At 32.1% G+C, this 17032-nt stretch overlaps 1 protein-coding gene across 1 annotated transcript in view; it reads right to left on the minus strand.

Moving 5' to 3' along the window:
• RYR3 (ryanodine receptor 3) overlaps window positions 1-14704 on the minus strand; it is a 184628-nt gene extending 169924 nt beyond the window's left edge. The window contains exons 1-8 of the mRNA XM_061998183.1: window positions 14687-14704; window positions 14481-14600; window positions 12846-12953; window positions 7729-7803; window positions 6652-6730; window positions 4560-4672; window positions 4023-4122; window positions 1128-1221 (exon numbers count right to left, since the gene is read on the minus strand). Of these exons, the coding sequence (XP_061854167.1) occupies window positions 1128-1221; window positions 4023-4122; window positions 4560-4672; window positions 6652-6730; window positions 7729-7803; window positions 12846-12953; window positions 14481-14600; window positions 14687-14704 (707 nt within the window). The remainder of the gene's footprint in view (window positions 1-1127; window positions 1222-4022; window positions 4123-4559; window positions 4673-6651; window positions 6731-7728; window positions 7804-12845; window positions 12954-14480; window positions 14601-14686) is intronic.
• Window positions 14705-17032: the final 2328 nt, after the last annotated feature.

Genomic DNA, 17032 nt, shown 5'->3' on the forward strand with positions numbered 1-17032 from the left:
AATCTGACTCCTACAACCATGAAACAATAAAAACCCGTCCTTATGTCTATTACACAGCTCACAAATCCAAAACACAAGACAACTCCACAATATCAATCTTAGCAAATTGTATCACTATTATTCATCTTAAAATCTTCACTACAGAATTTATATTATTCTTCCAGTATAGGAATATAAATATATAGGCTTCATTCAGAAAAATATCTTTATTTTTAATTTTATCCTTCATTTACATAGTTGTTAAAAAGTAGAAGCAGAGTTTACAGCAATAACAATAGACAATAAACATATACTAAGAAGGAGAGTACACAAGGCAATAGGACTCCACAACTATATTGAGGTTTAACTATGTCTGTCTTCTAGCTGCACTAGCTAAGAACAGCATTTCAGAATATACTGAAAAGGCTTGACATCTATTCTAGCCTTATTAAGACTGGTTGTTTATAAAATTAGTCTGCATATTACATCTATTCTACACAAGGTATTTAGATAGTCATTATTTTCACCAGTATTTTTATGCTAGGTTTGCACATTTTTGCTTTTTTTTTTTTTTATCCACATATGAAGAGAATATCAACTAAAAAAATTCACCAAGTGAAGTTTTCTGGCATTCAGTTTGGGTTTTTTGATTATAATCAAAAGTTAAATTCAGGAAACAGAACAACTGTAGATTTAATACAACAGTGATTTAGTCCAGCTAACATGTTTTAATAATTTTAACGTATTAATCAAATTTCAGAGAGTAAGAACTTGCAAAAAGATGCAAAAGATAAAGAACATGAAAGTAATTGCAGAGACTGAACTTTCAGAGATTTTTTTAGTCAGTTTGTGGTTTTTTTGTTTAAACTAACAACTTCCCTGCTAATGCTTCCTTACCTCTGCTTATAGCAGTACACATTAAAGAAAAAAAAAAAGAACAAGCTGAAATTTCAGTGGAAATCAACTACCAATAAAAGAACTCATGACTGATTTTCTGCTTAGTAGGTCTCAAGTTCTTGTAACAATATCACTGCCTAATTAAAGATTGATGAAAAGAGTGTTTAACCTATCGAACTTTAAATTCAACTGACAATAATCTTATTTCTTTTTTGAGAGAACAAAACGTATAAAAATTCACCACCACTTACTTATGCTGGGAATCATTCTGATCTGTAGATGGAATTGTCAAACACTCATCATGGCCATGGAAAAAGCGTACTACATGCCCACCAAGAAGATATCCTGTAGAAGAAGTACATTCACTCATTAGCTTTAACATTGACAATATGAAAATAACACTCTCCAAAAAAAAAAAAAGAAAAAAATTCAAAAGTCTTAGGTGAAACCTTTTTTCCAAATTTTCACTCATATTGAACAAGAACAAATTTAGTATAATGACATTATTTTTAGTACCTTTTTCAGTTAGAAACATTTCTTCTCAAAATAACACTAAAAAAATCTCTTAACATTTAAAAATCAAATTAGGGTTTTGTGACAGACAAGGAAAATAAAAAACTTCTGCAACAATTTTTTTTTTTTAAATCGAATACTTAAGTAAAACCAAATCAAATATATAATACACAATTTCCTCTCCCTTAATACAATTTAAATGTTCCCAATACAAAATAATTTGGTGACTTCATCATTTTGTTCTGACATTTATAATCTGTGTCAAACTCAAAATTGCACCATAGCAAGAGGAGGCAGAGGATAGAAAATCACTTAGCAGTTGTGTTTAATGGAAGCTAACTTTCCAACCCATTTAACACAAAGACTACAGGTCAAAAAATGGTGTTGAAGGAGAATGATTCATCAGACTTGCAGTCCAAATAGTTGTGACCTTGTAAGTGAAATTAATGCCTTTTAAAAGAACATTCATAAATGAGTAAAGGTAGAAGGAAACCTTCAAACTGGGTTGGTGATTCAATATAAATTTGTAAATTAGGGAAATGGTGACTTGCAATTATCCTGTTGCAAATTAATATAAAGGTCAAAGCAAAGAAAGAATGTGAAAAAAGGATACTTTTAATGTTTATGTTTTATTTACATTCTATCAAAAATACTTTAAACATCACCAAAAGTATGTTGTCCAGCTTCCACTACAATTTTAGACTCGGGGAAACTCACTTTCTCTGTCCATTCAACTTGAGCTAGGCCGCTAATTCTTTTGACATATGATCATCCGTGAGGTAAATCATTCTGAGAAGCATAAACTTAAGGCTTAGTAGTAGTCTAACCTAACGTACAGAAATCTACTTCTCTGTTTATCCTGCCATATCCTTTTTAGTTATTTGTTTTTAAAATTCTGTGATTTTTTTTTAATTATATATCAAATTCTGTGCTACACAATACAAAGTTTCCAAGTACAGCAAAGGACCATTAAGATGATTTAAAGACTGGTGCATCTCACGCATGAGGAAAGGCTGAGACAACTGGGACGGTTTGGGACTGGAGAAGAGAAAGTCTGGTGGGATCTCACCAATGTGAAGAGGACAGACTCAGGGTCTCTTCAGTGGTGCCCAGTGACAGGATTAGAGACAATGGGCATAAACTGAAACACAGGAGGGTCCATCTGAACATCAGGAAACACTTTTTCCACTCTGAGGGTGACTGAGCACTAGTACAGGTTGCCCAGAGAGGTTATGCAGTCTCCATCCTTGGAGATATTGAAAAGCTGTCTAGACATAGCACTGGGTAACCTGCTCCAGGTGGCTTTGCTTGCACAGAGGATTAGACCAGATCCCTTCCAATCTCAACTATTCTGTGATTCTGTTAACATTTATGAAATTTAGCTGCCAAATCCCTGCTGTTAAAGAAATATAAAATATACTACTGATATACCATGATCTCTCTTTATAGCTCATTATGTTTCTCATCTAAGTTTTTCATTTTACTATAGGATGGCTTTTCTGTTTTTTTGTTTTGTTTTGTTTTATCTGTGAAACTTGAGAACACAAGGACTTTTCCAGAGTTAACTTGATTTATGACCCATAATGTCAGGGAATCAGACAGACATTTACAAATATACACCTCCAGCATAATACACTTCTTACCAAAGAAAGCAATCAGAAAATGTTATAAGTAAAATCCTTATCCCATATTTTTAAACAAAAACTTACAAACACTCTGAAAGCAGTTTCTTAAAGGTCAGTGCACAGAAACACTGTGGGATGCTGAAATAAACCATTTCAGGTTATAGAAGTACCTAACCATAGTACTAAGCCTACTGACCATAATCCTTTAGCACCAGGGTACTCTACTTCTAGCACAACTTAGTGTAGCTGATCCTCAGAAATACAACATCTCTTTCAGGTCTATAATATATCTATTTTTCCTATGATCCTGCACATTAACATGTCATGGCTAGTTTTAGGACCAAGTGATACAAAACAGTCCTGACTTAATGACATTTATCATTCATGAATGTGGAGGGCTGATACCTTGTACACAGAATGGCAGAGGTATGCTTGTTATGACAGTGTTTATGACAGAATTGAAATAAGAAATTGAAAGGCATTGAAATAAGGAATAATATTAAGTGAATGAACCTTTCATTACAGAATGAGACACTTCTGAAACAGAATAAGGTGATGCTTCTCAGACATGGTTGTAAAGTGCAGTCAGGTACCTAGAAAGGCATCTTGACCCTCTGGAGGGGGATTTAAGGCTTGTTAAGAGGATGCATTTGGATAGCTCATTTTTATAGACTATTACAGGCAGCTACGAAGCATGGCTGTGAGATCCAGAAAGGATATTGAGTTAATATTAAAAAACAAAACTAAGAGACTGAAATACTAACTATGAGAAACCTGCTTTCCATTTTGCATGTACCTTTATCTCTCTTCTATTATCTCTGTTATAGAGTAATTGAAAAATCTATACAAAACCTAAGTTTATTAGCTGTAGTTATCTTTACTTTCTCCATGTTCATTAAGATCTTTGGTTTGATGTTCTGAGGGTGGGGTTTTTTTCTGCACTCTTTATGAAAAGCAATACAAAGTAATCTAAAGTGTTCACACTTCTAAATAAATAATATGACAAACCTTCTGTAATATTGCTTCCTGAGCATGTAGGATGCACATTCCATAGTGTCTGCATAAAGGAGGCGTCCACCTGAATGCTTCCATTTGACATAGAGAGATGCTGAAATAAGATGATAATAAAAGGAAGTAGTAAAATTTACGCACTTAAAGATTTAGTATATTAATTTGTCAACAAATCAGAAACAAATAATAAAGTAAAAATAGTATTATTTAAAAGTCTGTAGTCATTTGGTTTAAATCTAATCAGCAATCTTCAGCTGCAGCTTAGACATCTTCAACAGCTTCAGAAATAAAACCTTCCCAAGACAGAGAATGCTGAAGTACACTTCAGCACAAAAGCATGGAAACAGTCTTTTTCTGAGTGGGGGGAACCTTCCAGTGATAAAAACCAAAATAAAAGTGCATTACAAACAGGCCTTATTTCCTAGATTAGAAAAAAATCTCATTCATAAGAATCCCAATCATTTTCCCCAACTCTTCACAGTACTTTGCATTTTCCCCTATCACATGCATCACTTGCTAAACAAACAAACCTACCAGGTATCTTTCAGAGGACACACTGACCAGGATGAGATCATCACCTATTCGAACTTTTTCTCCTTCTGACCTTTGTTTAGAAGCAGGGTGTATTGTCCACCAGCATGCCTCACCTAAAGAACAAAGACACTTATCACACAAAACATTTTCCAAGAAATTTGAGGATATTTTTATACAACATGAAACAACATAAGAAAGAACTATGTCTCATAAGATATTCACCTTATAAAACCACCTCATTCCCGCTTTCAATCCATTCAAACTTTAACTCAAGACTTTTTGTCAATCGATCTTTGTCATCACTGAAGCTGATATTACTTCTTTCATGTTATTTAAGCAACTAAGCATTTGGAATACACTGTTTAGACCTGTCCTCCCTTCAAGGCCCTCATTGCTAGTAATTTGCTGATAGCTACCTCAGTCTCAATTATCATCTTTTGTGTCTTTTTCTGCTTAACACTTGTATTTAGTTCGCTATCTTCTGTATAATTTCTCTTCTAAGCTACATTTATATTGTAGAGTATAAAATTTGGAAGCAAACACTCCATAACTTTATAATATTGTTACGTGACAAATATAAATTCTGGGAGCAGTTCCATTAGCATTGCAGATTATATGAATATAGGATAACTAAGCCCAAGGGTGACAAATATAGAACACTTCCTACACATTAAATGCACAATTCAAGATTACTTTGTACACACACATATGATTCTGGGAAGAATAATTAATCCATTCTACAATTTCACATCTTTTGGAGTTTCGTTAAGATCCTGAAGAAAACAAATTGAATAGAACCTTTTCATTAAGAAACTCAAAGTTGAAGAAAATTAAACAAAGGCAAAATTGGTAGCACAAGATAAAGCGCAAAAATCCATTTGATCAACTAAGACATTTTATGTAAAATCTCCTTCACAAAATCTGAATTTTGTGAAACTAATTACAAGTAGGACAATAAAGAGAAGTTGCAATCCTAAAAGTGTAAAGTGAGAAGTCCTTAAAAGGGTATAATTTTAAACACTCAGTGCCTTTCCACTTAATACCTGCTAGGTGAAGAATACTTCCTGCAGTTGAAATTGATTCAATAGGACAGTTTGACAGAAGGAAGGCAAGCGGAAGTGATATTATGGTGTTTGTTTTATGAGGTTTACAAGCATGCAGTAGTTATTGAAATCTTCTGTGCAGAAACACAACTAAGGATTTCTTTTATGTGTTGCTTTTCTATGTCAACTATGTATACAAGGTCTTTCTGTACAAGTACAGCTAAGCAAATACCAATATGAGACAACTACAGGTTACAAAACCTCAAAGGCACAAGCAGACAAATGCACAAGAACTCTGAAAGAAACTCAAAATTACAAAGACAGATTTCACTGATATTTTCTGATGAGTACTCATCACTTTCATAAACCTATCGGTGGCTCTTTGTGGCTGAGTTGCTTTGAAATTCATTTAACATAGCTCCCAGTGGCATCTCATAATTTATACATGATTTCATGGAAGCACAATTTTTTTTTAAACTATATTTCTGTCAGCAGTTCTCTTACTGGCAGTATTCCTGGAAACCTATTAATTAGATTTTAAAGCTTTATCATAATTTCCCGTTTGTGTCATGTCTCTTCTACTCTTGTCTCATTGTTATTTTACTCCATTTTATGATTTTATTTTTCTTCAGCTCTTTTAGGATTGTGCTTATTGCATTCTTTCTGTTTTCCTGTGTTACAAGTTGTGTTCCTCTTTTCTTGCTTGGTTGTAATGTATGTTGTGAATGCACAAATATATAGCTTTTTCATACTCTATTGCAAGTGCCACATGATACTAATAGAAAGCAAGTGCATCAAATTTATTTTACTGTATGGGAAGTTATTACTTTGACTATTAGCACCAGCATTATTGCATTTGTAACAAAATCACAAGCCACTCATATTCTTCCACAGTCACTTAGTTTATAAGTTGTCAGTATTGACAGTCATTATTTACTTTCAGTCCACATAAACTTGACATTAACAGGCTTACAATGACATTAATCTCAATGTCTCTTCTAAAAGCAGAAATGTGTGCCATGTTTTTCTTCAAAAACAATTTGCTATACCTGCTGCATTTTCTCGTAGTCCCACATCAAATGCAAGTTTATCCGTCTGGGATCTTGACGATGTTAAACATGTCAAATACTGCAAAACAGTAATGTTATTGAAAGAAAAAAACCAATCATATCCAATACATATGACACCTAAACACACTCACATTACTCCATCTGACTGTTAGTTTGTGCTTAACTTTTTAAAATTACTTAAGCATGTTTTTATTGCATACAAGCTCTTCCTAACTTGAAAATCTCAAAATCCTTTTCCACTTCAGCACACATTTCTCTGTGTAATTTTGCTCCTACCTTGAAAAGTTTCACATAGCTGATCAGATGGGAATAGGCAAACATCTTATTACAGTGCTACTGTAGCAAGTTTGCATCATGAAAACACAGTAAACATACCAAAAGGCAGTAATGAAACTTTCCATCTAGGTATATCAAGGCAAACAGAACTTATATGGTTCCTAAACATAAGTAACAGAGTTTAAAGACTAACATAGTATTCTAAGACAGGAAAAAGGAGGGAAGAGGTCTTCTTGACTTCTCTTTTTTTCAACCTCCCATTAAATACATACTTAATGTATACTTCCATGGGACCTAATAAGTCAAAATTTCAGAACAGTTAAAATTTTTTAGTTGTATAATGTAGTTAACAAACTGTATGTAGTTAAACAAAATATATACAAGTTAGTGAGAAGATAGTGTGTCTGCAGACACAGTTTCTGGGAACTATGGGATGTTAAAAGGAACAACTTATAAGATACGATGGAAAAAAAAATTGTATCACAACAAACTCATTTGTTTTAGCACCAAATTGCTAACGGAATTATCACTAAAATGTATTCCTTAACAGAAATAATCCACTGCTAAAGCAGCTTCTCAGATGCATCTGTGAGTGAAATAGATTGAAGAATCAAATTTAAAGTATAAGGGCCACTTCCATTCTATTGAGATACCATTCAAATTTAGTGTAAAAAAGAACTTAGGAAGAACATTCTTATAAATGTATGGGTTTTTTATTCTGATAAATATGTTTATTTGAGTTTCATATTACTCATTCTGTGCAAGTTCTCTTTCACTTACCATTTCACTAAACGAATGTCGAAGTAGTATAGCATGGCCATACAGCAGGGTCCTGTGACCACCCCCTTGAGCTGCCTACAGAACGTGACAGAGAACATCAGAACTTCACTGCACTGTGTGTACTATAATCAGAATTATGTAACAACAGGAAGAGTTACTACAGTGTAAGTAGCAAGTGCAAATATTCAAGGAAATTATGAAATGCATATGCTGGGCAAAAATATCTAATAATGAAGTAGTTACAGCAACAGACAAATATCTGCCAAGGAAACAAATGTTCTTGATCAAAGACAAGATATCGCAACTTAATTTTTATAAGTAAGCAACACCACAAAATTTTCAAAACAATATTTTAAATTAAATAAGATACTACTTACTTTTCTTATAAACTTCTCAGAGGCATTAAAAAATAATAAAATAAGTATTTATACATATACACAACCAAAATCTGAAAGAAGAAAAACACACCTATTGCCCAGAATAGTTTAAGCATCCTTATCTTAACCATTTATCAGACTAATTAAAGCAACTGCATCCATAAATTCAACCAGTACAGTTAATAATTTTGAATATGGAAATTTGTGACAAAGGAGACTCAAAATTGGATTTTCCATACACTTCCTAATAAATTCCAAGGGAAGAATCTTAACACGAAAGTTATCTATAGAAAAACTGACAAGCATTATAAGTCTTCAAGTCCATCTCTACGTTTTTCTGCATCTACTCTCTTACTTCCTAGTTACCTATAAATAACAAGCCTATTCAAACTTAGAATTAAATTCCTTATTTATTGTGATGCTTTCCAGTGAAACTAAGATTTTACTTTTACTTTGATCTTAGATTATATAAAATACTTGTTTAGGAAAATTATATCCAAATTTAGCAGAATTATGGATATCATAATTGATGTTAATACTAGGTTAAGCAACATTACAGTTCCTTTGTTTTGCTCAATGCAGATAATAATATTTGCACCTGGTATGTCTTGAGTAATAACAAAAGATCTATATCACGATCCTGGTAACAGGTTAGAAATTGCTGATTTAAGAATATCTAAGTTCTGACATAATTGATTGAAACTCTTCTCACACACATACAGAGGTCTTTTTTTTCCATTTAAAAGATCATGTACTTTATAGTCTCCTTACTGCAGGTACATTTAAGCAATCATTACAGAAGAAAGATGATTCCCCAAAATATAACTTTAGAACAGAAATAATCCCTAGTACGTTACATATTGCTAGAAAGGATTGCCTGTATAGCCATTTGTTTTCCCTGAATTCGTCTGGAAGGGAACAAGACAATTAAAGGTAATTACAGGAACTCAAATAACTATGTATATGTAACAAACGATTTGGACTCTATGAACAACACATTTATTGTTTTTATTAAATTATTAACATATTTAAGTTATATTACCAATTAGATCAATAGGTTTACAATCCATATACAACTTGTGTTCTACAGAACCCCAACTTAGAAGACATCAAGCTGAGGAAACTACTACATTTTGTAGTTGACGTATAGAATACTTCATATTAATGTAAAGGATTAAAAATGAAATGTTATTTGTACAAACAGAAGGATTAAAACTTGTAATAGCAATTCAGCAGAAGCGTTATTACAACTGCAATCAAATAAAAATCCTACTTATATTTATCTAATCAATAACAGTGACATTAACAAATAGTAAATTGGGACTTGCTTATGCTGGTACTTAATGCTGTTAATAGACAGTATAAATACTAAGTAATCTTATGTGATCAATTTTATAGAGAAATTTCTCAGAATTAAATGGATACTATGAATAATCTCTTTCACAATATGATAAATACAATTCTATAAATTTTTTCAATACACACATTAGGAAACAAAACCCTCAGATCCCTGGATAACAGTTTTTGGACTCACATACGAAATGTATTAGATTATTGGAAAAAAATGGAGACAAATGTAAGGTATTTCTTTTGCAGGTCATTCACAGAACATAATATAATTTTAAATATCATTATAAAAGGTTGTTCAGAAACAAGAAATTGAAAAAATTCAAAGACCTACTCTAAAATATGACATCCATAAAAAAATGGTTTTAATATATCCTCTGGGAATTCACCACTGCTTAGGGACGAAAACCATAAAAACACCATGTAACACTATATACAATATTACTTTTGAATTATTTTTAATGAACAATTAACAGCAATATCAGCTGTAATTATGAACAAATTGCCAGAAGAAAACTACATGTAGTCAGTTTGTGGCAAACACACATATACAAGCAATAATCATCTCATGCTATGTTGTTACTGAAAACTTTTAAGTGAACCACTTGTAATTTTAAGATTGACTCATTAAAAAAAAAACCTATACAAAAGTCTCAAAATCAAATAAGCTATGTTCTTCATCTAGAAACATCTGAAACTAACAGTAGAACTCTAATCCAAACTACATTTACTATAGAAAGCACTATTGATAGACTGGTGGAACCAATATTATATGAGGCAAATTTCTATTCTTAACAATGCCTTTGTACTGAGAACTGAATACAAACGTGTATTTTATATATGTATAACTTTTTTATAATACATAAAAAACATATATATAAATGTGTTTTAAGATGTGTATTCTTATATTTCATCCTGTCATTTTCCTCTATATATATGACAACTATTAAAAGACATTTGGTATTATTCATCTCAAAAAACAGGGTTTTTTCTGAAAGCTAGTTTAAAAATTACTAATTACCATATCAATTTGCTTGCATGGTGCTCAAGATAAAAGAAAAGATATAACTTGATTCACAGTTATGACACGTCTCAAAATAGAAAGAGTTAATTGTAACTTTAAAAATAACCCCTCCAATTTACTAACAGCGAATCCAGGCTTTCACTTTTTATTTCATTCTTGCTGTCTATATGAACTGCCATGTTACTATTACAATTTCTGCAACGAATGGTACTCAGTTTAAACATAAGTGCAGGGCAAGGTAATTTTTAAAATAAATATGGCACGACAGACTGAATTCTCTTTTTTACTGTCTACTGCCCCCAAAGCAACACTATGATCCTTTTTACTGATGAATCTCTGCTTGTCAATGTCAAATCCTATATGGTCAATTGTTAATATAAATGTTCATATATAAATATTCATATATTACTAGTAATCTCAAATTAAATATTTCAGTTAAATTTTAGGGTACAGAAGTCTAGGCAAATGTTTTTCATCCAGACTTCCATTTTCTAGAAAGTCATGTATTGCAAAAATAAAAAATTACACTTAAAACTGGGGAAAAGAGTAGACAACACAGGTTGAGTAACAATGAGGTCTGAAAACTCTCTATGCAAAGGCTGACATTGCAAGACTGGAGGTGAACAGAACTCCAGCTTCTGAGCTGTGCCATGATATGTGACAAAGATCAAGAGTGTGACATAAGTCAGTAGTTTGTAGTTATCCTGACAGTAAGTTACAGAGACAAATAAAGGTTCCACTTCTTAACAAGTAAAAATGAAGGAATAATTTAAAATCTGTGAACCAAATAGCAGCATGTGGTGAGGAAACTTTAATTGAAATTCTGAAGTTTCAGTATATAGAGTGTTTATATATCACATAGGCCACTCCTATGCAATCTAAATAAGAAAAATTACTACAAAATTGGGAAAATAATGTAAAACAATGAGTGATCACAAGACATGAGTTTATTTCCCTTTCTCTTTTTAACCTGACATATTTCTGAAACAGAATGTATATTTATTTTTTCAGAATCACATTTCTCTCAGTTTGTAAGCCTTTAAAAAATACCGAATATTTAAGGGATTTTGATTTATAAACTATAATCATAATTGTTTATTATGGTAAAGGTCGAAATTCGCATCTGACAATTTCACAGTTAGATCATTTAGTCTATAGACCATTTAGATGCTTTCCCAATTTGTTACAAAACAGCTAATTCCTGAGATGTATTCAAGAATTTCTCAGTATAAAAAGTTATTCTATTTTGCTATTTATGCTGTACTGCTTACTACCATAACTTCAATACTGTGCTATATAAGAAATGTTTTAAATAGTAAATAAAATAGTAAAATCATTGTTTTCATGCTTTTGAAACAATCATGGAGGCTCCAACTGATGGAAGCTTACTGGGCTACTATCATTGAAGTTTTGAGTATTAAATGCATGAATTTACAACAATCCTCTCAAGACACAATAAAATTTCCTATTAAAAAATATTTTTTCCACCACTTGTGCTATGCAAACAGTGTACACAATGTATACAATACCTTTTGGCATTTTAATATACTTTCTCTACTTTGTCCTAACTGTACTCCTATTGACTTATGGCCACTATCCATTGATTATAATACAAAATGTATGTCACTTTTTAGCCTGCTGAACTGTGCCCAATTTAGAAGATTAAAAGAGTGTGAAACAGATGGTAAGAACACTCTCTCAATGTGTGCTTACATACATTTCTATATTAATGGTTGACACACTTTGGCAGAAAACATCAAATATGTCTATCTCCTAATTGAACTGATATGATTTCTCTACAAAAAGTAAAATGGAAACAAGCTTATAGAGGAATAACAATAACAATAAAAACACATTATTGAATAGAATAAAAGATAGTTACTGAAAATGGCATTACAAAATTATGGAAGCAATTTTCATCATTAATGTTAACATGAGAATACTTGTATGATGAGAAAATTATTTTGCTTTCCCCACTAATAAGTCAAACTATAATACAATAATGCTTTTATGGCTATGATCTACGTTTCAGACAAAACCTATTTCATATACTTTTCTCAGGTATCTAAAAGCCAGACTCATTCCAAGGGTCCTTTTGTTCCTTTTTCAGTATCTAATTCTGGACTGATGGTAATAAATATTATCTGACAATTCTGTTTCTGGGTTTTTTGGACACTTGAAATGGCTAACTGCACCTGCATCTCAGTGCTAAAGAGAAATTAATATGATTGTAGTAGTGGAGAAATAATGTCCAAGGAAAATAGAAAAACTGAAAAATCTGTGACATGAGGGTCCTCTCCTAGAAAATCTTGGAGCAAGGAAAGAAATGAGAATAATCCATATTAGAAATTTAATGTCAATTTACTTACGCCTTCACTAGCATTATCCCCTGTGCTGGCCAGCATTTCTTGAAGGGCTCTGACAGATAGAGACTGTTCAAGGACAAAATTACAGATGCAAAGGTCCGGAGGAACATACTGTAAAAATAAATTAAACAGCGTAAGGACAGATCATGAGAGCTGGCAAAACAGGATGAAAACTGTTGATGTATTTATATTTGTGACTAAATGGCGAAGAATCAGAATTTTATCATTATGAGCAACTTGAGGAAATCTCAATTTTTTTAATCAATGTGTGTGTTGGTTTTGAAACCAAAAACTTACATACACTTCAAGAACAGTTGATTATTTTTTTAATATATTGGCATTGATGTGTACGAGAAAAATCAGCTCAAGGGGAATCATCAATTTATAAAAATATGTGACAGGAAAGTACAAAGAAGATAGCCAGACTCTATGCAGTGGTACTCAGTGAGAGGACAAGAGGAAATTGACACAAATTGAAAAGTAGGAAATCCTATTTAAACATGAGGAAAAAATATTTTTTTTACTGTGAGCATGGTAAACACTGGAAGAAGTTGCCCAGAGAGGATGTGGAGTCTCCATCTTTGGAGATATTAAAACCCTGATTGGACATTGTTCTGAGTAACCTACTCTGACCAGAGCAGATGGACCCCACAGCTATAGGTCTTTTCTAATGTCAACAATTTAATCATGGCTATGAATGAGTTTTAAAGTGGATATGCACTCTTTTTTTTTTTTTTTTTTAATTAAATCAGTGTGACGGGAAGGAAAAAAATCCTTGATGCATTTGTGTGTGTTTTCAAACACATTTTGGTAATGATTTTTAGGCCAAAGTCTTCACATTGAAATTGTATACTTTAGAAACAGATATATAGAATCGTTATATACAATATTGAGGTAAAGTGAACTCTTGTGCCTTTCTTATATCACTAAATAATTATAAATAATAAGTAGTTCATAATTTCATTAACTGAAACAGGTACGACAAACTTCAATACTTATCATCACTCATCTATACCATGGAGAAAGTGGCACTCATTCATTGCATGTATATACACCCATCACACTCTGTTATGTTAAATCATACTATACATACATTAATGTGTGTGTGCATGTGTGTATGTAGCATCCATACACACGCACACATATTGTAACTGCAAGTTCACCCTCTCTATGTTATATTCAAGACATCTCAGATAACCATATAGAAAGAAAGTCTCTTCCTTGTACTCTCATCTTCAATTAATCAACACAGTTAGAAGCAACAGTAATTCCAGTAGCTGAGGTAACTCCTTCTAAAATTGTCAATCCAGTATATCAATATCTTTGAACCTACAGTAGTAACAGGAATAAGTTTTTTAGGGATCTTAAATCCCAGTAACAGTCTGGAAACTTTATCTTGAAAATATGGTGTAATTGATTTACAAGAAAAAATTAGGATACCAAAGAATAGTGGTTTTTGACTGTTAACAGGTGTGCCTCAAAGTATATTTAGAATCTCTAAGAAGTCTCATGTTGCAATCATAGAAAGAAAACCATACAAAAGTTGCTCTAGCATCACACTAAGGAAATATATTTGTGTAAATATGTAGGTTAACATTTACTTGTCAGTTACACCAGCTGAGAGTATCAACTCCTTACTTTAGCTTCTGATGTCGGTTCCAAAAAGCACAGGCGATTCCCAAGTCCCTCAGCTGCCAAGCAAAACTTCCTTTGTTCTTTGTGAATACTAGAAACACACTGAAGTACTACTTCGTCATCCTGTTGCAAAACAAGGAATGAGGCATAAAGTTAGTTTTTGAAAATTACATATACATGATAATGCTAAGAAATTCTGGAACACAGACTCTGTTGAAAACATACATATCATACTTCTTTGACCAGTAAAAAATCTTTTGATTTGTATAAAAAAAATTTTTTGATTTGTATGTAAACGTAAGTTTATGTATAGATTTATATTCAAGACTACATCAAAGTGACAAAGACTACATACTGCCTCCAGGGCTTTCTCAAGTGTTGTGTCCTTCTGTCACTTTGGCAAGCTTGCTATGGTGTCATAAAAACCCACTACACTAACTACACTGTTACTCAGTTTTTCTTAGTGAAACATATTTAATATTTTTAGACTAAAAACCTGATACTTTGATTTTGCAAATGACAGTAACTTAAATATAAGCAAATGTATTTTATTAGCACATTGAGCCCTTGATACAAGTCTTCTGAATACTGATCTTAATTTTTCAGATCTTGTTTAACTTCATATCCTCTAAGCACAACCAAAGGTCCACGAGAAATTTTTCAAGTGACAGTTCAAATAAATGCTAAAAACTTGCTCCTCAAGAGATGCAATCCAAGACTAAGAACACTCTGGAAAAACAGCATGAAACAGTCCAAGTGTTTAATCAGCCTAATTATTCTAAAAGCTCTGTTGAAATTTGTTACATAATGCAATGTCAAAGACACACTTACTTATAAACTGTAAGTCCTTATTCACCTCTTAACATATGATACTAAAGCAAGCCAAAACAGATTCTTTTTAGTGTGCAACTGTGTCAAAGTTATATACAGAATTTAAAATAATTTTCTCTTCCGAAACTTCACCACTAACCAAGGAAAAAAACACTTGCAGATTAGCACATAGAACTTATTTTTATCCAGATATGTAACTGTTCACTGAAAGATACTGCGTTAGAAGTTTTGAAGGGGGTTGAAGCTGATAAAACAAGAGCGATGTGATATGTTAGTGACCCATCCAGCTATGAAGTTATCCTGGTGTCAATTATTATTATTGTCAAAGAAGATACACAACAGCCGCCTGTACTGCAGACACAGATCACTTGAACAATTATGTTCTAAAAGCAGCACTGTTTTTTCCAGTCCCCTTATGCAACTGCAATACTATCACAGTAGCACAGCTACTGGCATTTGAAATAAAAGCTGGGAGTGACAAAGTGATTTTCACCAAGGGAATTAAATAATGCATCCTTTAAAACAGAAATTCAAAAGCAAGTTTGTGTGATTTTGCAAGTGTGTAAAAGTTACATGGCTTTGTTTTAGGAAACACTTCACTGCTTACTTCTGCCACAATGAACTGCTATTCTACTTCAGACTAATCAGCAGTCACAGATAGAGTTTTCCTTATATATCTCTGCAGAAAAATCAATAGTGTTTTTAATAGTGAGGAATGGGAATTCAAGGAATTTTTATACACAATTAAATATGTATAGTGAAGTGGGAGGTATACAGAATCAGATAACTAATGCTAAACAAACTAATTTTTCCTGTGCTGCTTCTGCTTCCAGTTCTGTAAAATGCTCTCTGAAATTCTCAGCTTTCAAACTCATTAGTAAAAATATTTCTGCTTTTTAAGCTTCAGTGTAATAAGTCGTAAAATATAAACAATACAATTAAGTGCTCATCACTATCTCCCTCTGTTATGAATTTTTAAAAATTGGCATCAGGAGCGTATCTACATGGTGCAAAAATCAAAACATTTATAAGATAAAAATAAAGATATGTAAAACATTTTTCACCATCAGCTTCCTGTATCAATCTTTGTACACAGAGATTTAAGAATATTTCAGAGATTTAAGAATAACAAAACACTAAAACCTGAATTTATAAATACTGATATTTAGAATAAAATTGTGATTTGCCACTTAGCTTGCACTTACCAGTGGATTACATTAAATTAGTTACATATAGCTGACATTTTATTTATTCTCCCTACTACATTAAAACAGTAATCATTCCACAGAGGCATATATGTATAGAATCTATTGTAATTCATAGTTTAAAAAAAATATACCTTCAGACAACATTCCTAAAAACTTACTTAAAATGAGAAATACTTAAAACATTTTCTTTTTAAACACATAGGCATACTAGAGCAAGAGTTTCTAGCATACTTAAATGAACATTTTCATTTTTTATAATTAAAAAAATAAGGAGTTTTTTTAGAATTTTAACCGATATTCCAAAGTGTTTATCAATCATTAAATGTCACAAAATACACACAAAATGTCACATTAAATGTCCCCAAAATACAAACACTGATAATGTCTTAAGTAAGGATTTGCATGAAGCATTCAGCATCATCTTTTTGCATTATTGTCCTAAATTTCCAATGTACCTTTTAAATTGTGCTACAGCACATGTACATACACACAGGATGAACAACTTTAATAGAGTTT

The sequence above is a fragment of the Colius striatus genome, chromosome 6 (assembly GCF_028858725.1).
Source record: "Colius striatus isolate bColStr4 chromosome 6, bColStr4.1.hap1, whole genome shotgun sequence".
Taxonomy (NCBI): domain Eukaryota; kingdom Metazoa; phylum Chordata; class Aves; order Coliiformes; family Coliidae; genus Colius; species Colius striatus.